This window comes from Mixophyes fleayi, chromosome 5 (genome assembly GCF_038048845.1).
Source record: "Mixophyes fleayi isolate aMixFle1 chromosome 5, aMixFle1.hap1, whole genome shotgun sequence".
In the NCBI taxonomy this organism is placed as follows: domain Eukaryota; kingdom Metazoa; phylum Chordata; class Amphibia; order Anura; family Limnodynastidae; genus Mixophyes; species Mixophyes fleayi.
In genome coordinates, this window is record NC_134406.1 from 9,019,520 (window position 1) to 9,041,560 (window position 22,041).

Consider the following 22,041-nt stretch of genomic DNA (forward strand, 5'->3'; position numbering starts at 1 on the left):
AACACTGCACTTGTAATGCAGTCAGGAACACTGCACTTGTAATGCAGTCAGGAACACTGCACTTGTAATGCAGTCAGGAACACTGCACTTGTAATGCAGTCAGGAACACTGCACTTAGGAGTGCAGACAGGATTACTGCACTTGTAATGCAGTCAGGAACACTGGAGCCAAGAACTATCCTCTGGAGAGAAGTGTGTTGTTCTGGCAATGAACAGATCACAGCAGCAGGTTTAAATAGGATGTCCCAAACAACTATTGGCTGATCAGTTCATGTGATCACAGCTTCTGAATCTGGTTGGTTTGGAATGATCACCTGACTGCATCCAAGATGGCCGCGCCCATGCTGCAGGACAGACAGTATGTGTTTGTTTACAAATGAAGGTGTGGAGAACGGGAATGCTGCAGATGACCAGAAGGGACCCAGGTAGCCGTGATATGACAGCGGCGGATGAGGTAAGTGCGGCTAAGATCCCGATTTGTGACACACTGATTCCGCAGTGCTGTACAGAGAACTCACTCACATCCGCCCCTGCCCCATTGGAGCTTACAGTCTAAATTCCCTAACACACACATAGACAGAGAGAGAAAGACTAGGGTCAATTTGATAGCAGCCAATTAACCTACCAGTATGTTTTTGGAGTGTGAAAGGAAACCGGAGCACCCGGAGAAAACCCACGCAAACACGGGGAGAACATACAAACTCCACACCGATAAGGCCATGGTCGGGAATTGAACTCATGACCCCAGCGCTGAGGCAGAAGTGCTAACCACTTATAGTAATACTTCGTTATTGCTATATAGAGATGTGTGTGGTAACTTAGTATCCTGTAGATTGATTTCTGGAGTCAGGGTTGGTTGGTTTCTGAAAAAAAAAGCAAAAAAACACTTGCTGCAGTAATAATAAAATTATAAAAGTACAATTTATGTTAATTTAATAATGTATGTTAAATAGAAAATAATGAGGTATAAAGTAAGCTTTACCTTCAATATCCCACATTAATATTAATACATTATTCTTGACAAGCAAAATAATAGAATGTAGTACCTTGCAAAGTAATACAACAAAGTGAATACTAATCTCACCTCAACAAAATATATACAATTAGTGTTACAGTCACTCACCTGGGGCTTCTCATCTCTCACAGCAGCCAAGCCACTGCAGAAGAGAACAAATAATTTACTTTTACTGCATTTTACTTTTCTCTAAGGTCACGAAAACTCTAGAGCCAAAAGTGAGAGGCCATTTTGTTGAAGCCAAAGTTCATTAAAACATAGGCAGATCACCACAAAAAAGGGGCATTAGACTGCAGACTGCTAGAGTTTTTTTTAATTCACAAAGGCTTAAGAGCTTACGCTCCATGTGACTGTTGTCCCACATGAGGAATAGAGTTGTCGGGGGGCATGGAAATAGAATGCTGGGTAGGGGGTCCGAGGAAAAATGTATATTAGTCAATACATTAACTATTTGAGCTCTATAGGTGAGACGGGATATTAAGACAAGAAATATAACATGAAATGAGATGAGAGAATGTATTGAAATAAAAATATATACATTAAAAATGGTTAACAATTAAAAAATAGTCATTGTAATCAATAATGTGTAAATATAGAATTAAAAAATATAAAAATAAAAATAATAATAACAAAACTATTTGATGTTATATAAATAGAGTACTGGGGAAGGGGAGATATTGGGGAGAAGAGAGTAAAGGGAGAATAGAGTGGAGCGAAGAGAGAGAATCTAAGGTAAGGGGGTAATGTGTGTTTTAAAATAGTGATATAATTGGGAACTATAATCAATTTTCTGCACAGAAGGGCAGCAGGAAACTAACAGTACACTAAAAATGAGTTGGAAAATATTCATAAATGCTATGCAGTGATAAATGGACTTGATTACAAATAAACAGACTTTTCATCTTGAACTTCCTATATCCTACTTATCCCATTCTCGTCTTCACTTTTTATATTTTAGACAAACATGTTTTTTTATCTGTTGCCACAATTTATCTGCATGTAGGCACTATCCACAAGTGGGATGGAGGTGTAAACCAGTGTATGTGTGAAATAAACTCACATGTGTGAAGGAATTATGTGCGCCCATGTTTTTCCCGGTCAATAACTGACAGTTATGGAACATACTGACATGGCTTCATCATATTAACTGTGCAGCATCCGAGTGATCTCAGAGTGACATTATATACTGACATGGTCTCAGCACCACGGACAGCTCACAGCATTTGGTAATAATTCCCAGTGCTGAAAATAGTATTTTGGGTAAAGTGAGCTAAAGTAGATTGGGAACTGTTCTGAAAGCTGGTGCACAGGTAGCTGCGTATAAAAAAGGTACTGTAACTCATGGAAACCATTTAAACCTCTTACAATTATGCCACACAAAATTGCATTTACAATCTAATTGGTTGTAATTAGAGATGCTCACTGACCCCATGAAGTGGTTTTGGTTTTGGACCTGGATTAGCTTCGTGTTTTGGTTTTGGGTTTGGTTTTGGCAAAACCTCCCTCGTGTGTTTTGGTTTTGGTTTTGTATTTTTTAGAAAAAATCCTAAAATATGCTAAAATCACATAATGTTGCTCGTTTTTTGTTCCTACATTCTTATTAACCTCAATAACACTAATTTCAAGTCATTTGCAGTCAGTTTTGACCACCGCACAGGTCACAATATTATTTTCATACACTTTCGGACAAATACTGCAGCGACCTGGCTGGATGGTAAGCGACAGAGCAATGACACAAACACACGGCAGTTCCTAGCACATCTAGGACACATTGGCACACAGCAGTGTCAGAAATGAAAAATGGGGGTCCGCCCTCCCTCCTGCCTCCATTATGTTGGATTTTAAAAAGGAATCCAAAACTTGCGAGATCCGGCGACGTAACAATGACGTTTTGTCTCGTTTTCGATTCCGAGGGTGCGCGACAGAACCGAGCCAGCTCGCGAGCCGACTCGGAACCCCTAAGTTCGGGTGTGTTCGGTTTTCAAGAAACCGAGCCCGCCCATCTCTAATTGTAATGCAGTCCTGAACCCTTATCTGTGCATCGGCCTTCAGTGTATGTTTCAAGGAAATAATTTTTTTCCCATCAAAAACTACTTAAATAAAGTAAGAAAAAGCCAACAAAACTCATAAACAGCATATTGTACCAATAAACTACCCCTCATACATTACTGCGCCATATGTCATTCATAATTATCATTGCACCAGGGACTCTACTCTTTCTTAGGACTCTGAAAACGGCTGGATACATGCTCCGTGATGCCTTTATCGCATATCATCAGTTCCTCCGAGAATGTAGAATCATTTTCAAAATAATGAAAAATAAATGAATTTTTTCTTATTTCCAGCAGTGCAAATATTCAATGCTGGAGACCAGTCCACTGTCTGGAATTGCTGAGTTATTACTAGAGCGGCATCTCTCCGATTGCCTGTAATAGCTATAGGATAAGTGCTGCGCATTTACATGTAATGGTGCTGAATTCAGTCCCTTAGGAAGAAAAGGTGAGATTTAACACCTAGTGCTCTATTTATAAAAGGGAGAAAAGCCCTATCTCCATCAAATATGGGTGTTTTCAACCAGGATAGGATCTTTCGGCTGCCCCTTAGATAGGTAAATCATGATGATTTTCCACTTATCGCAGTGATGAAAAATGATCCATTTTGCAAGTCTTTAATAAATAGTCCCATTAGTAACAAAGTACACTATATGGACAAAAGTATTTGTACGCTTGACCATTACACCAACAAGGACTGTAATGACATTGTATTCAAATACATATACTTTAATATGGAGTTGGTCCCCCTTTTGCAGTGATAACAGCTTCCACTATTCTTGGAAGGCTTTCCACAAGATGTTGGAGTGTTTCTTTGGGAATTTGTGCCCATTCATTCTGTAGACCATTTATAAGGTCAGACACTGATGTAGGCCTGGCTCACAATCTCTGTTCCAGTTCATCCTAAAGGTGTTCAATGGGGTTGAGGTCAGGGCTCTGTGCGGGCCAGTCAAGTTCTTCCACACTGAACTCATCAAACCATGTCTTTGTAGTACTTGCTTTGTGCACTGGGGCAAAGTCATGTTGGAATAGAAAAGGGCCTTCCCCAAACTGTTGCCACAAAGTTGAAAGCATTGTCCAAAATGACTTGGTATGCTGAAGTATTAAGATTGCCCTTCACTGGAGATAAGGGGTCTAGCCAAACCCTGAAAAACAGCCCCATACCATTCTCCGTCCTCCACCAAACTTCCCAGCTGGCATAATGCAGTCAGGCAGGTAACGTTCTACCAGCATCTGCCAAACCCGGACTCGCCCATCTGACTGCCAAACAGAGAAGTGTGATTCCTTATTCCACAAAACATGTTTCCACTGTTCCACAGTCCAGTGTCTTTGTGCTTTACACCACTTCATCTGTCGCTTGGCATTGGTCTTGGTGATGTGAGGCTTGTATGCAGCTTCTCGTCATGAAAACCCGTTCCATTAAGCTTCCGCCACACAGTTTTTGTGCTTACACTAATGCCAGTGGAAATTCAGAACTCTTCAGCTGTGGAATCAGCAGAGCGTTGGTGACTTTTACGCGCCTTAGCAGTCGCTGACCTCGCTCTGTGATTTTACGCGGTCTTCCGCTTTGTGGCTGAGTTTCTGTTGTTCCTAAACGCTTCCACTATTTAATAATATCACTTACAGTTGACCGTGGAATATCCAGAAGGGATGAAATTTCACGAACCGTCTTATTGCAAAGGTGACATCCTATCACACTACCACGCTGGAAGTCACTGAGCTCTTTAGAACGACCCATTTTGTATCTCAGATGTTTGCAAATGGAGACTGCATGGCTAGGTGCTTGATTTTATACACCTCTGGCAACAGGTCTGATTGAAACACCTCAATTCAATAATTAACAGGTGGCCAAATACTTTTGTCCATAAAGTGTATGTTCTGTCTCCTCACACGTCTTTCCTGATGAACTTCCAGCATTTTTGCACGTACGACTAATCTTTGCCGAGTCAAATTTAGTTCAGATTTGTAATCCAATGACCCATATATTATTTATACTTTACTTACTGTGGCTTATTCATATTATTCATGTGAGGTCTGGCTAACCAAAGTGTATTATTTTTGTCTCTCTGGATTTTTCACAGACCTCCTTGTTCAAAGTGGTCATGTTTAGTAAGGATAATCTTGACTCAAAGCATTAGCCTATCTCTCTCTTATCATTTGTTTTCTTCCCAGTTGCTATTTTTTAATCTTGTCCCCATCTCTCAGGCTTTAAGGAGATTACAATTAAATAGGATTCCTGTTGCCGCTGATACATGCTTTTGCATAAAAAGATGAAAAGTCTGTGGTAGAGTCCTAGCATTCTGTTTCTGAGAAGCGACCAATCATCTCCTTGATGTTAATTAGCAGCGTAAAACTGTTACCAGCTGGATGTGTGTTACTAGTGACACGTGCCTTCCCAGGCTCTTGAGATATAATTTCAGCACAGAGATGCTTAAGCTGGTATCAGTAAGTTAATTATAATTTATGAAAGGTAACCCTTTATCCTGCAGATGGTCCCCTGTGACTGCTTTCTATAAAAGCTGCATTTATATCATAGAATTGCTGGACTGAGAATCCCATGAATTATGAGTTGTAGGGCCTATTCATCATCCTGGTCCAGGTGCTCCTCATCATCCTCATTTATTTATATAGCCCCACCAAATCCGCAGCGCTGTACAGAGAATATTTGCCATTCACATCAGTCCCTGCCTCCTTGGAGTTTACAGTGTAAATTCCCTAACACACACAGACTATGGCTCATTTTTGTCAGCAGCCAAGTAACCTACCAGTATGTTTTTGGAGTATGGGAGGAAACCGGAGCATCCGGAGGAAACCCACACAAACACTGGGAGAACATACAAACTACACACAGATAAGGCCTGTTTGGGAATTGAACTTATGACCCCAGTGCTGTGAGGCAGAAGTGCTAACCACTGAGCCAGCGGGCTGACCTTGAGTTCCTGCAAGTGCAAAACTGCAGACAACATACCATGTGCCGGGCACATTACCGGCAATAGGTCTGCTTTATGTTTTGCAAAGCGCCCCTGAGCAAACTCTGTGAGACCATTTGTAGAATTGCATAACAGCAGCAATTTATGTCCTATAACCACGTTTAGGTCACCCCTTTAAATAATTTCAGCTTTTCTATTTACTCCGAATATACTGCTTGTTTGAGCTTCTTTTATGTCATGAAGTTAAAAGGACATTAGCACTGCATAAAAATGCAGGGTCACATATATAATGCTTCTGGTGGATGCAAGAGCCGTATAATCGCAGGAACATGCTCCAAATGTGCACATCAGCCACCAATTCATGCTCATTCACATATATCGCCCCTCCTCCTTCCCGTTCTGCCCATGAAAACGCAGGCTGCCGTAATTGTCCTCTGCGCTTGAAGATGAGTTGGATGTTCTTGAGGTTGCTGGCGTATAGTCCGCTGCTGGGCACGATTTTACATAAACTACAGCATTTACTCAATGAATCAGGCCCTTACTGATTGATAAAAAAAGAAAAAGAAAATTGAATTTTAAACTTTTTTCTGCAGGAGCATAATGATGTCTGACAAAGGGACCTCAGGTTCCTCAAAGCTTGTAAATTATTATTTTGTTTGACATAAGTCATTAAAAATATCACACTCACAATCTTGCTGCATTTTAATTATTTGCACAAAAGTTAATTTTTCTATTAAGCAGTGCAGTACAAATATTGTTTTTCTTTAATATTTAAACATGGAGTTTTTTTCATACTTGCAACTAACCTCCCTTCACCAGCTAGGAGGACCATGGGATTCCAGTGTCCGGGACCCCACCGTTCATCAGAACCAGAAACTCACCCATGTGGGCACCTGCAGTTTCATAATGCCCCAGGATCACTACCAAGGGTTTCAAAGTAAACTCTTGCACATACCAGATGTCAATGCAGCTGGTCAGCCCTGGAGCATCATGGGACGGCAGCATTGACAGGTGTTAGTTTCTGATGAATCATGTGATCCCAGTTATGGGAATCTTACAGTTCTATTGGTTGGGGGAAGGGAATGTTACATGATAAATTGTATCCACGTCATTCTTCCTCAACACTATTACATCGTAGCAGAAAATAACAATAGATTATTATTGCGTAGTTGCTCTGAATGCAAACTTGAGATGTCCCTCACAGTATTTACATTTTCTGTGCATTTGAATACAAGGTATTCTTCTCTTATAAGACATTTTCTGTAAAAGACTGATTGCAGTGTCCTCTGCCGTCGGAAAAAGGCTGCATTGTGTAGGTAAATCTCTCCCCCACTATAACAACTTAAATATCTTCTGTTCTGATAAGCCCCTGAAAGCATTCAATGTGTATTTGTGAATTATTTTTGTGTTTATTTTATATAAGCCAACTTCTATTTTAAGTTTAGCGTCCTTTAAAATAGTTCCATTTTGGGATAACTATGGCTCCAGTTGAGTACCCAATGGACACAGGAAGAATAAAGTCAAATAAAGTCTTGCCCAAAGTGGTACAAAGGCATTTATATTAAGATGTTTGAACTGACGTGTTGTTTTTAGCTTTACCGTTCAGAAAATAAACCCTTTCTTCATTTTTGTAATGAAACTACAGCCTTATAATGTTATTTTATTAGACATCAGGGGGTAAATGTATCAATCTGCGGGTTCTTCAACACCCGCATGTTCAGCCTCTTCCGCGATTAAATTTCAAGTGGCGCTGCATTGTAAAGGGAAGTTAACCCTTTACAATGCAGCGCCGCTTGAAATTTAATCGCGGAAGAGGCTGAACACGCGGGTGTTGAAGAACCCCGCAGATTGATACATTTACCCCCAGATCTTTTTCTTAACTAGATTATTGTTTACTTTACAGTATCAAACAAAATGATGATCAATTCTTACTGGCCTCTTACCCCTCCTGTAAAAACAAGACCAAGGGTTAATTACTCGTGGGACAATTCCATCAAATGTGTCCGTGGCTTGAAGTCCTGTTTTATTTCTAAATTTAGAAGTTTTCCTTTGCACATATTGATCCTCGTCACCCTCCCTTAATTAGATACACAAAATGCATGCATCTGCAACTCATTTATCAAGTGATCCTAGCGCCTTTCATGCTACCCTGGAGACGTAATTTGGAGTCCTTCTCCAAACAGCAATTCTACTGTTCCCTGTTACAAATTGTGTCACGGCTGAATCCCGAACTCCCTTATTAAAGATCATATTGTGAAATTCATACGCAGATGGAGCAGAATTTATTGCTCAGACAGGTATGTTAAGACATGGAATGTTCTTAAAATGAACTTAAATAAGAGATGTGTCATAAAATAATATGGATTCTCTACTTAACCTTAGTAAGGGGGCATTGCTCACTTCAGAAAACCCCATCTTCGCAGCGTTCACAGGAACAAACATTCCTTATTAATGTTTTGCCTTTTTAAAGCTGGTGGCAAATGGGCTGATTCTCTTGCTGGTCACGAGCGCAGATCGCCAGGGTTATAGTTTCCTATGTTCACACACGTTTGACCAAGTTGGATAAAATCTGGCAGAATGCATTAACCTATCTCCAGCTTACATTGCAGGGTAGTTACAACGATGACTACACAGTTATTGTTAATAGGCATTTTAGGGTTCACACTTGCTGCCGTATGTGAACAATCATCATCATCATCTATTTATATAGCGCCACTAATTCTGCAGCGCTGCACAGAGAACTCACTCACATCAGTCCCTGCTCCGTTGGAGCTTACAGTCTAAATTACCTAATATAGACACACACTCACACACAGACAGACAGACGGAGAGAGAGACTAGGGTTAATTTTGATAGCAGCCAATTAACCTACCAGTATGTTTTTGGAGTTTGGGAGGAAACCGGAGCACCTGGAGGAAATCCACGCAAACACAGGGAGAACATACAAACTCCACTCAGATAAGACCATGGTCAGGAATCGAACTCATGACCCCAGTCCTGTGATTCAGAAGTGCTAACCATTAGGCCACTGTGCTTAAATCACCAATAATACTGCATCTTGTGAGGCCAGTTTACCATACTTTGCTATCTGATCTTCATTTCCATGCAATCAATAGAGTAAGGTGACCCAATCTAACGAACAATGCAAAGATATTGAACTTTGCAATCATTTATTAATAAAATAAAATAAATATATCAATCACCAAAAATGCAATACTCGGTTTGGACAAAGTGAGTTCACCCAGGCTTCAAAAACTGTGGTTGCCATTTGGATAAATTATTTAATATAAGAGACTCTTGTAACTGTCTCTTATATTGACTGGGAGGAAATCCCCCCCCCCCCCTGCTCCCTGTAGCATGGATTCCTTTGTACGATGTTTGAGGATATTCCGCTTCTAGTTTTTACAGCATTCCGCTTAGATTTAGAGCTGGACTTGATTTGCAAAAGACATTATTACTGCTTTCCGAACCATTGTGTTGTGTAATACACAATAAATAGTGAATAAACAGAGTAAGTCTGAAGACACAGTTGTATACAATCATAGAATAGGAAGAGATAATGTATTGAGCGTTGCATCTGGTAGTCAGGATAATAGAAGAGGTGCTGTTGTTGATTAATAAGTCCCATTAGCAAATTGTAAATCCGGCACTTTGAGGAAAAATCAGACACAATTATATTATATATTTGTCTAACTTACTTGGCCCATCGATAGACTGAAACCTACGCCTTTTACAGCTTCCACTTTGTACCTTAAACGCGTAGAGAGATTGATGAGGTCACTGTGTGTAAACTGATTACCTTTCAAGAGAAGCAGGCAGCTGAAAATTAATTTAGCCAATATATTAGAGCTTACAAATGTATGCTAATTGCTTTATGGGGAGAACAAGAGACCCGGAGGTTATACTAATGAAGGACCTTAGAGTAGGATCAGAGGCAGCATCCGTTAAATCTTTGTTTTAAAGGCATGGCCGCCCGCCCTTGAAAACAGCTTCATAACATGCCAAAATATTTTCTCTATACGTGGTTGCTTATTGGAATGGTGAGAATGTTCATGTTCAATGTTCATTAACTGTCTAATCAGTTCACAGCTGTAATATAAACACAGGTAAATTATATTATAATATTGGTCTGAGTAATGTCAACCCTGTAATGAGTTATATCACATATGCCACTTTCAGATTGCCACCCTGGCTATATCCCGGGTATATGAACCCGAGATATTGCCGGGGGACAGTACAGGACACCCACTGAACACGAGTCTGCCTCGTGGCAGCTACCCGAGTCAGACTCGGGAATAACCCTCCAAAAGACCTGGGTCTAATTCTCGGGTAGATGCCCTGGGACCAGGGTCGTTGGGGCTCGCCCCACCAAAAACCCGGATCTTTTAGGCAGTGTGAATGGGGTAATATACACACAGTGGTTAAACTGTGGAATGGTAGGCTATAATGAACAGGTGGTATTCAAGGAGCATTTGAAGCTTTGCTGGATAAGATAAATTATAATAACACAAGGGAGATGGTGCCAGAGGTGGGATGCAGAAAGGGAGACATCTAGAATGTGGGTGTCAGAAGTGGTTACCAGAGGGGAGGGGAGGCGATGGTCATTGGCCGCTCAGAGAGGGCGGGAGGAAGTATGTATGGAGATCAGGTTGGAGATGTAGGGAGCAGTGTGGTGGGAGAAGGTCTCGTACATGTGTGTGAGGAGTTTGAAGAGGATTCTGTAGGAGAAGGGAAGACAGTGTAAGGCTTGGCAGAAGTGGTTACCAGAGGGGAGGGGAGGCGATGGTCATTGGCCGCTCAGAGAGGGCGGGAGGAAGTATGTATGGAGATAGGTTGGAGATGTAGGGAGCAGTGTGGTGGGAGAAGGTCTCGTACATGTGTGTGAGGAGTTTGAAGAGGTTTCTGTAGGAGAAGGGAAGACAGTGTAAGGCTTGGCAGAAGTGGTTACCAGAGGGGAGGGGAGGCGATGGTCATTGGCCGCTCAGAGAGGGCGGGAGGAAGTATGTATGGAGATAGGTTGGAGATGTAGGGAGCAGTGGGGTGGGAGAAGGTCTCGTACATGTGTGTGAGGAGTTTGAAGAGGTTTCTGTAGGAGAAGGGAAGACAGTGTAAGGCTTGGCAGAAGTGGAGCGGCGAGAGAGGAAGATGACTCTTGCTGCTGCGTTAAGTATAGATTGAAGAGTAGCAAGATAGGAGCAGGGGAGGCCGGTAAGGAGAAGGGTGCCGAGAAATGATTAGTGAATAGATTACAGTTTTGTTGGAATGATGGGAGAGTCCTCACCCACCCACAACAGCTCATGATTTCAGGATTTCTTTACTCTTGGAAGGAGCATCCTATTTCTGCCCTAACAATCATACTCTTCATAAATTGATAAAGGAGGAAGCCCCCAGTAACAGTGTCCAATCACTACACGCTTCCCTTTACATCATTACAGCATGTCTGTAACTAGCAGAGGTGAGGTGGGTGATCTGGTAAGTCAGGTCTCATGAACGTCACCCAGACATTGAAAACAAAAATACCAAACTGTTGTTTTGACTGTGGGTCTGGAGTCCAGCTGATGATAATGATTGGGGGGGTGGGGGGTGGATTGCCTCAGGCCGCACTGGGGCCTGGAACAGACTGCTCATAATTCCTTCCAAGCACTGGAGCGCCTGTATTTACAGGGGGTAGGGAAGTCTAAGGAAGGAAGGATAGAGAAATGCCCGGCTGACTTCTGATTGATTGGATGCAACCCCCATCCATTCATCCCCTGTTTCAGTCCCTGCATTGGGTCTGTCCCTCATACGCTGTTACAACAGTGGTCCCCAGTTACAGTAAGTACCAGGACCCTGATTATCAGGCATGTTGTGTAACTGCCCCAAAGAGTTGAAAATCCCTCAAAGTCTCTGTGTAAAATAGACCCAAACAAAACCTCTGAGTAAAATAACTCACAGCATAGAAAGAAAATTAATTCTAAATTTTTTGCTCTCAAAAGCTTATCCCCCCCAGTACCATATTCCTCCAGTGTCATGTCATCTCCCCAACTTTCCTCTAATTGATCATCCCCCCAACCCTGTCACTGCTTTCATTACCCCACATGTGTTATTCATCACCCCCCTTCATCAGGACCCACATCCCTAATATTTATCACCTCCGTTCATCACCCTCCACAGCTGTTATTTATCATCCCCAACCCCTATTGTATATTAGGCACCCTCCCTTATCCCCTCCCCCACCAGAGACAGTTTTATGAATTTAGTGGGCCTGTGTACAGGAGAAGCTAATATATTATTTTGCTCCTGCTTACCGATTGTTGTCATTCAACAACACTTTTAACAAGGTTGATGTGTTCTGAACATCTGCATTTGATACCTCCTTTGATTTTATTTATCTATTTATTAATGCTACATACTATTTGTTTAGATACAGCACGTGTATTTACTCTTAGCGCCCGAGATTAAGTTGGGGGTTTAAGGTTGATGTGATCTAATTATTTTGTTTACATTTTTATTGTGACTTTTTGTAGTTTTTGTAGTAGTTTTTTTTTTTTTTTATCTTTTTCGTGGATCAACTTAAATGATAAGATCACACTACACATTCTGTAGGTTGAACCTTACAAATGACTTTTCATCTAACTCAGGAGCGCTGTTGCTGACTTGAGCTGGCTAAATTCATTTTTATGTAATATACATTAAGTGCTACTATACTGCGTGTAGCACAAAGATCACACCTTGTATATTCCCTTAATGGGGGAGGGTAAAAGGTGACTGAGTGCTCACTGCTATTTTTGGCTTAATCTCTTTGGAGACCAGATAAAAATCTGAGCACGGGTTTTTCAAGTAAAAATGTACATTGCATAATACTTGTTCGTATAGCTTTTTATACTGCATCCACGTCCATACTCAATTCACAATATATAATGGTTTGTATACAACGATCAAGGAGCGCTCCAAAAGGACTATAATGTTCAATGTCACTATGCAGGACCCACATTCTAAGGGGGGTATTCAATTGTCAGCGAGTTTTTTTTTTTTGACAGCGTTAAGTCATTTTAACGCTGTTTTCATAATTTTCGAGTGAGTTAACTTTACCCGCGATTCAATTCTATTTTTAACACAGCGTTTTTTTTCATGAAACGTTCCTCTCGCGGTCCAGTAGGTGGTCTATTGAAAGTATAGGGTGTGCGAGAGGCAGCCACGTTAAAAGCTATTCAATTGTTTTTTTAACGCGACGCATTAAACAGGCAAATATGCTGTTTTATCTCGCACCTCTTTGGTGTTTGTTAAAAATAAAAAACCTCTGAAAAGTATTTGAAATCATGTAAAAATGTGAAAAAAAGGTTAAACTTATGTTTATCACTAATGCCTAACATATAAAAGTTGATTTTCTTGTGAAAAAAATAATTAAATAAAATAAACATAAAAAAATAAAAAAATAAAATCACTAATTAATTATATTTATGTATGTTTTTGGTACAAATATGAATGTAGTAATGTGTTTTGACATGGTATAGATGATTCTATGGTAAAAAATATTTCAATTAAAAAATATGCTAAAGAAAGTGCTGTAATGTAGATATTATCAATGTGTAATGCAATCTAATGTATGAAAATGTATGCAAAACCTTTTTCTTGTGTTATACATGACCGCGTTAAAACTCCCCTTCACTCCCCTAAAAACTCGCAAACACAATTTTTAACGCACGGGGGCAGCGTTCCCTCTTTTTCAATTGATTGCACGAGTTTTCGTGCTGCGCTAACTAAAAACAGTCGGTATTGCAGTTAAAAACCCGTGGGAGATTATTATTTTTTTTAACACTGCATGACAAAAAAAAAATCTGCGGACAATTGAATACTCCCCCTAAGCTCTAACTTACAAACCATTCATTCTAATGATTGTTTTGTCTATAAAAATTGCAAAATCTATGCCACAACTAAGTAACCAGTAACATAATAATCAATATTAAGACTAATTAATAATAAGTAAAAAAGATAATACATTAACTTTCCCACTTTCCTGATTATCCAATGGGCTTATAGGCTGCAGTCTATGGAGCAAGGCCTGAGGGGGGGCAACATTTTTTGGGGTGCAAAATTGTGACTGGGAGAGATATGAGCTGTAATTAATTTTAAAATATAAAAGAATAGTTGTTCTCCATAACAAAAAAAGAAAACGTGAAATGAAAATGTAGCAAGGTTTTAATCTTGACGTATTTCCATGGTGAAGGATGAAGACAGCGAGTCATCCTTGGTCGGGCGCAAGAGGACAAGCGGAGACGCGGATGGCGACAGGTGCAGACGGGACAGCCCCCTTCACATCTTCACCCTCAGTAGCGCTCATTCATGTCTCCCTTGCGCTATCCAGTTCTGATATTAATGAAAACGAGATGAGTGACAAGGATTCCCGAGACCCTTCTAAAAACCAAACAGGTGGAGGAACACAATCAGTGGTGGGAGGAGTGTGAAGGAAGATGGATTTTAAATAAAGGACAAGTTCGCTTTTACCTACTGTGTATTATCCTGGCGTGGGAAGGCGAGAGGGCGTTACAAGCGTATTAGCCTGGGGCGGCCTGAGTCCTTCATCGGGTCTTGCAAACAAGTGATGTTAATCTTTGTATAGAATCCTGTAAATTACATATAATTGTAAGTTCTGATGCGGTCACTTATGTGTACGAAGAATAGAGATGCTCAGGCTCGGTTTCCCGAGAACCGAATATACCCGAACTTAGCAGATCCGAGTACCGAGCCGGCTCGGTGCTTTTTCGGATTTGAAAAACGAGGCAAAACGTCATAATTACGTCGTCGGATCTCGGATCTTTAAATTTTTGGATTGCTTTTTAAGTTCCAACATAAGGATGGGTGGGAGGGAGGGAGGGCGGGCCCAAGGACAATTCCATCTTGCACCATTTTTCTTTTCTGCCACTGCTGTGTGCCAATGTGTCCTAGATGTGCTAGGAACTGCCGTGTGTTTGTGTCATTGCTCTGTCACTTACCATCCAGCCAGGTCACTGCAGTATTTGTCCAAAAGTGTATGACAATAATTTTGTGATCTGTGAGGTGGTCTAAATTGACTGCAAATTACTTCAAATTAGTGTTATTGAGGTTAATAATAATGTAGGAACAAAAAAAAGAGCAAAATAATGTGGTTTTAGGATATTTTAGGATTTTTTCTAAAAAATCCAAAACCAAAACCAAAACATGAAGCTAATCCAGATCCAAAACCAAAACCAGTTCACGGATGTCAGTGAGCATCTCTAATTAAGAATAATGAAGTTCCCTGACCTGTACAGAAGCGCTTGGCCTACAGTCTTGTCATTTTGTTGTGATTACAAAACTGCTCAGGTATAGCGACTATTCATATAATTTACAGTACGGAGCGCGTTATGAAATACGATTTTTCCATTGCGTATATAGTGAAGCTAATTTCATTAAAGCCACATTATTTTACCATCGATAAGTGTAAATGTTATGAAAAACACCAGGAATCTGGAAAATTAAAACAGATAATGATACATTTAGTCAATCATCTAACGCTTGGCTAAAAATTAAAAATTATTCTGAAATTATACACAAGAGTATTGTTTATTTATGTATTATGTTAGGATTATTATTATTATTATTATCATTTATTTGTTGGGCGCCACAGGGTTTTCGCAGCGCCTTACATAATACGAACAGTAGACCATACAGGGTAAAACATCACAGAACAATAAATACTAAGTACCAATGCTTCGGAAACTCCGGGCAGACATATGGGGTGAGGGAGGAGCAGAAGAGTCGGTATGAAGACAGGAGGGGAGAGGGGCCCTGCTCATACGAGCTTACATCCTAAGGGAGGGTGGACAAAACAGGCACGAAGGGAGGCAGTGATGCGAGGGAGAAAAAGGGACCAGGGGAGAGGAGAACAAGCAGAGTGGATGAGGGGTTAAGTGAATGGTTGATAGGCTTTCAGGATCAGGTGAGTTTTGAATGCCCGTTTGAAGGAGCACAGATTGGGAGCGAGACGGATGGAGCGAGGGAGGTCAATCCAGTGCAGGGGAGCAGCTCGGGAGAAGTCTTGGACTCAGGAGTGGGAAGAGGTAATTAGAGTGGAGGAGAGGCGACGGTCGATTGCCGAGCGCAGGGAGCGAGCGGGAGTGTGAATGGTGAGGAGGTTAGAGATGTAGGGAGCAGTAGACTGGGAGAGAGCTTTGTAAGTGGTAGTAAGGAGTTTAAAGAGGATTCTGTAAGGGAAAGGGAGCCAGTGTAAGGTCTGGTAGAGAGGGGAGGCAGAGGAGGATCGACGTGAGAGAAAGATAAGTCTGGCAGCTGCATTGAGTACAGATCGGAGCGGGGCGAGATGGGAGAGAGGGAGGCCAGTGAGGAGGAGGTTGCAGTAGCCAGACGGGAGATGATGAGTGCATGGATGATGGTTTTGGTGGCGTCTAGTGAGAGGAAGGGTCGGATGCGGGCGATGTTGCGCATAGGATGTTTTGTCAAGCGTTGCCTGTTAATTGTGACATCATTTAGGTAAAGAAAAAAGGAAGACCAGGCCATGTGGAGAATTATACTTTAATTAAGATATAAAACTATTCACGTCATGTAATCCTAACTGCACTTGTAACATCTTAACGTCATACATAAGGGTTGTTTTCTAACATAGTGCTATGTATAAAGATCTGATGTAACCCTTAGCAACCAGATACGTAGTTTCATATTCTTGGTAAAAAAAAAATAACAGCAAGCTTCTCATTGGTTGCTATGGGTTACAGCACATCTGTCCTCATTACACCATGTTATTTTATTTTAAATCTCTTTATTTAAGGTAGAACGATAGAGAATTGGATATGTAGCAGTTGCTGAAACATTATGCAAATAAAAAAAACAAAACTCAGTATCATTGTACATTTGTCTTGCTAGAGAAGTGATAATAATTGTAATTGCTGTAGAATATATCAATAAATAACACGTTTAAACATAAAAGCTTGTTGTCTGAGTCTTGGTGATGTAACTTGAATTTATCAAAATTAAGAAAGGTGTTGAATAATTTTTTTTGCCTTGAGTGATGAAGGTAGGGGGGTGAAATGAGATTTGTGGATGGAGTAAATGGTCTTGTGAAGTGGGACAGAGGGATGGGGGGCATAGGAGAGGGGGAAAGATATGGGGGGCTGAGTGGGGGGGTTGGAGAAAGGGTACGAGCTGGGGGACCGTTCCTTTATAAGGATCCTGGTATTGAGGCAGAGTGGTATTTGTACCATGAGTCCCAAACTTTGTTTTGTAGGTTAGCTATATATTCCATATTAGTAACAAGCCAAGGGGTAAATGTATCAAGCTGAGAGTTTTCCGGCGGGTTTGAAAAACCAATCAGATTCTAGCTACCATTTATTTAGTACATTCTACATAATGAGAGATAGAATCTGATTGGTTGCTGTAGGCAACATCTCCACTTTTCAAACTCGCCGGAAAACTCTCAGCTTGATACATTTACCCCCAAATGGCATTTAATAATGCCGAGTGCGGCAAATTAGTTTTTTCCAGCGATGTATAAAAAGATATTTGGCTGCGCAACAGATGCACGTTATGGACCTGATTCATGTTCGGATGTACGTTCATCTTGCCGGATATAGCTCTGTGGTTGCTCAGAAATGGGCCTTACACCTATGAAGGCAATTGCATGCAATTCTTCATCATCATCATCGCTTATTTATATAGCGCAACTAGTTCCGCAGCGCTGTACAGAGAACTCGCTCACATCAGTCCCTGTCCCATTGGGCCTTACAGTCTAAATTCCCTAACATACACACAGACTATGGTCAATTTGTTAGCAGCCAATTAACCTACCAGTATGTTTTTGGAGTGTGGGAGGAAACCAAACATTGCATTTCGTCATAAGACCCTCATCTCAACTGTGAAGCACGGTAGTGGCAGTATCATGGTTTGGGATGGGATCAGGACAGCTTGCCTTCCATGATTGAGCTATGAATTCTAGATTGTACCAGCAAATTCTACAGGAGAATGTTAGGGTATCTGTCTGTGATCTGAAGCTCAACAGAAGTTGGCCCTAAAAACACAAGTCAGTCTACAAAAAAAAAGGTTGAAGCAGATGAAATCTCACCTTTTGGAATGGCCAAGTCTAAATCCCTAATCCAATTGAAATATTGAAATGTTGTAGCAGAGCTGGAGGAGTTCATGTAAGAAAAGCCACCAACATCCAAAAAGGCGACGTGCGGGACTGATCAGCAGGGCCGGTGCTAGGGTCCATGGCGCCCTAGGCATTTTTAAAAAAGCGGCGCCCCCCCCCGCAAAAATCCCCCCCCCCCCCGCAAAAATCGCCGCCCTCCTCCCTCCTCTCCTTACCTTGTCTCACCAGCGCCGCCTCTCTGCTCCGTCTCCTCCCCTCCACTCACTGACACTAGTAAGTGGAGGGGAGGAGATGGAGCAGAGAGGCGGCGGTGGTGACAAAATAGCCTCTTCCCCCCTCCCCGTGCATCTGAATGCTGTGCGGCGGCCGTGACAGGTATGGTCAGCGGTCGACGCACAGTTTTAAAGTATTTCAGAATTCTGTGGCGCCCTCCAGAGCCCGGCGCCCTAGGCAAGTGCCTAACCTTGCCTAATGGGAGCGCCGGGCCTGCTGATCAGCTACTAACATGAACATTTCATTACAGTCACTACTGTTCAATGTAACACCAGTTATTGAAAGCATAGGTTCACATACTTTATCTCAATACAGAAATTGAATGTTGGACCATTTAGATCGTTTAGATCAATAAATAAATAAAAAGTATATCTTAGTGTGTTATATCATATATTGGGTTCTCTTGATCTATTTTTATGACTTAGATGATGATCTAAACACATTTAAGGTCACATTTACAAATAAATTCAGAACATTCTAAAGGGTTCACAAACTTTCCAGCACCACTGTATATAAACAAGAGTTGCTAGTTTCTCAATAGACCTTGGGCTCAGCCTTCTAGCTCAGATCATCATCACTCCTATCATGCACACACATGTGGAATAAAGTTACAAGTGACATTTATAAAAGAGAACATTTCTGTTTACCATAACCATAACTGTAGCAAAAGTTTAAACATATCAAATAATTTCTACAAACAAATTAAGAATATAATTTTTTTTTAAAATGTGACCGACTGAAACATCGTACTTGATACCCCAATGCTGAACCCCCTATTGTTTTACGACCTAGCAATGCCCCTGGCTACATAATTCATTTCTTGCTGAAGAACTAATCCTGACTGTTTCAAGCATCAGCTAAAACCTTTAAACGAGCTGCCCCTTGCCTAGCGGATGATAGAGATTGAAAACCGTGCCAGCGATGAAAATTACAACTGTAATGTCTTTCTCTACAATGTAAACTGCTCTAATGGTTCATTGCAATCACCCAATTGATGTAACTACTAATGATTATATGCATTCTAACAACCCAGCACTATTTTATACCTACATTGACTGTATAGCACATGATTAGGGTCAGTGGGGGCCATGCACAAGTATTGCTCAAGTGTGCAATTGTACACTAAACTATAGCAACCAGTCAACCATCTGCTTGCATCGTCTAACTTCCACACTAGACAGATAATTGCTGCTAGCTTACTGTGGTTGGAGCAATGTTTGCACATCACCCTCTCTGGCCATATCAATATCAGTATTGAGTATTACAGCATCACATATAGGCTACACTACATCCAAGCTGCATGTTTTTTGAGACTGTGCCAGGCCGGTCAGTATGACACACCAGATCATGCAATCCGGAGCAACAGATGCAGATAATCTCACACAGATTGCAAAGTCATAACCTCCTCTGTCCTAGTTTGCATCGCGTCTTCTTTTTTTTCCTCCAGCGTTCAGAGCATTTCCAGTGATGTTCAGCTTGACATTGCCCACTCTCTCTCTCTCTTCCCCCTTTCCCTTTCTTTACGCTTCATCATCATTAATGCAAACGATGTAATCCCCCCCCCCCCTGCCACCCCCCAGCTTTAAACACTAAACCACGTGGTGCTGGCTCCCAGTGATTCCCTGAAGAATTAATTTATTCTGGGAGGAGTGTACACATGAAGACACTGGGGGAGGAGAGTTGGAGAAATGGGGAGAGAATGAAACAGAATGTAGTGTAGAGTTACAAGGGGTTAGATCGGAGAGAGAAAGAAAATGATTAAAGGTGGCTTTTGTTTCCATTAACACAAGAGGCAACAAGAGGTGTGACTGAAGCCATTGCACACTGCACCACAATACCCAGACACAAAGTGCTGCTGAAATCCACTTCAAATAATTCACTCTGCACCTCTCAATCCAAAGCAGCCCACTGCAGTTCCTGAGATGAGATGTGCAGCTGCAGAGCTCTGTTGGGAAGAAGATATTGCAGAATGCACTCACCTGATTTCTCAGTAGAGTGCAGGGCAGCTGGGTGGTGGCAGTGCTGCCTCTGTCATCCTTAATGTAGAGCACAGATGACCTGGTTGTCTAAACACAACCCTGTGTGGTCTCTGTTTTAGCTTTGCCTGGTCTTAATGTACCTAGTCCAGGGAAACTGCATTCCTGTGTCAGATGTATGCAAGAGGACAAAAAGACAGACTGGATTCTGGTTATTTCCCAATATAACCTAATAGACGGAGAGATCAATCTGAGGGTTTACATTCTGCATTATCCATCGAGTGTCCCTTCTACTTTTCTCTTTGCGCACACCTAGGAGACCAATCTAGGCTGGAGGTCCCACTGTACGTCTACGGGACTTGTTACTGACCTGTGCTGTTTAACTCTGGATTCTGGACTCGTCTACTGGAAAGGATTTCCTATCTGCCTCTTGAATTGGGGGATACATTCTATTTAACATCAGGAAAACATTCGTTCTGTCTCATTATGCTTGTCCTCTCCACTCCAGCTGACTTCTGTCTTCTTGCCCAGAAAGAGAGAAGGAAATGATGATCTGAGTGGACTTTGGGTTACTTGAAATGGAATCGGTTACAGCGATTTTTGCAGTTTTGATGTCATTATTGGTCACAGGGAACTGAAGGTTCTACAGAAATAAGAGTCTCCGGGGAAACTGTAATGTCCCGTCCTTAAATCCAAACAGACGAGTGGAGAGTTGGGCGCTGACAGCTTCTCAGCCAACATTTCATGCGCAAAAAGCTGTACAATTATATTAAAGACCATATAACTTATATTCCAGGGTAAGGTGCATGGAGCCTACTCTACTCTGAATGTCTCCCTCAATTCTTGGAAGCCTCCACAAATGATAACTTATTTAGCAACCTACGTTTTTGACTGGTTATTTTACCCTTTGTCCAGGGAACGGTCACTGCTAAGACTAGCAGCCCTCTCTAGTGCTGGTTTATGGGTACAATACCAAATACTAGAGTGGATCCAGCCTTCCCAGATCTTGCACTCTTGGTTCTGCCTTAACTCCTGGACCTGGTTGCCCAACAAGGACCTCAACTGTGGCTGCAGCAGAAGAAGGAGGCTAGCAGCCACAGGGTGAAGACCAGCCGGCAGCCAGTGGGTGGTGTTGTTGATGGCACTCCGCACTGGGACGGCTTGGTTTGGGCAAGTCCTGCGCCGAGCCTCCAGGCTGCAGGGTACCTGGTCCAGGAGATCCAGTAGCCTCCTGTGTCTTTCCTCTTCCCAGGAACAGGAGCAAGGAGTGGGGAGAGGTGACCAGTCCTGCATCCACCACCATCACCACAGCCACCCCCTCCACTCCCACTCTCCAGGTGCCCAGCCCAGCCATTGCTGTCTACAACTTCCCAGTGGCTGCTGCGCCCTCTCAGACAGGACGGGGGGACATGATCCCCTCACTAGCCGGTTGCTGGCGGCCATGAAGCGGCAGAACGTGCGGACTTTGTCCCTCATCATCTGCACGTTCACCTATCTGCTGGTCGGGGCCGCTGTCTTTGATGCCCTGGAGTCGGACTACGAGATGAGAGAGGAAGAGAAGCTCAAAGCCGAGGAGATCCGGCTCAAAGGGAAATATAACATCACCAACGAGGACTACAGGCAGCTGGAGCTGGTCATCATGCAGTCTGAGCCTCACCGGGCCGGGGTGCAGTGGAAATTTGCTGGCTCCTTCTACT

General features: G+C 42.0%; 1 protein-coding gene and 1 long non-coding RNA gene across 2 annotated transcripts in view; one reads left to right on the forward strand and one right to left on the reverse strand.

Annotated features, from left to right (window-relative positions):
* Window positions 1–608: 608 nt before the first annotated feature.
* Window positions 609–20,391, reverse strand: LOC142158071 (uncharacterized). Its single transcript, XR_012692722.1, has 3 exons — window positions 20,348–20,391; window positions 1,123–1,156; window positions 609–862 (listed from the first exon to the last, which is right to left on the reverse strand). It is a non-coding gene; the product is annotated as an uncharacterized LOC142158071 (long non-coding RNA).
* KCNK9 (potassium two pore domain channel subfamily K member 9) overlaps window positions 20,034–22,041 on the forward strand; it is a 123,758-nt gene continuing 121,750 nt past the window's right edge. Inside the window, exon 1 of the mRNA XM_075211677.1 lies at window positions 20,034–22,041. This exon is cut by the window's right edge and continues 27 nt beyond it. Within this exon, the coding sequence (XP_075067778.1) occupies window positions 21,483–22,041 (559 nt within the window). The 5' untranslated portion in view covers window positions 20,034–21,482.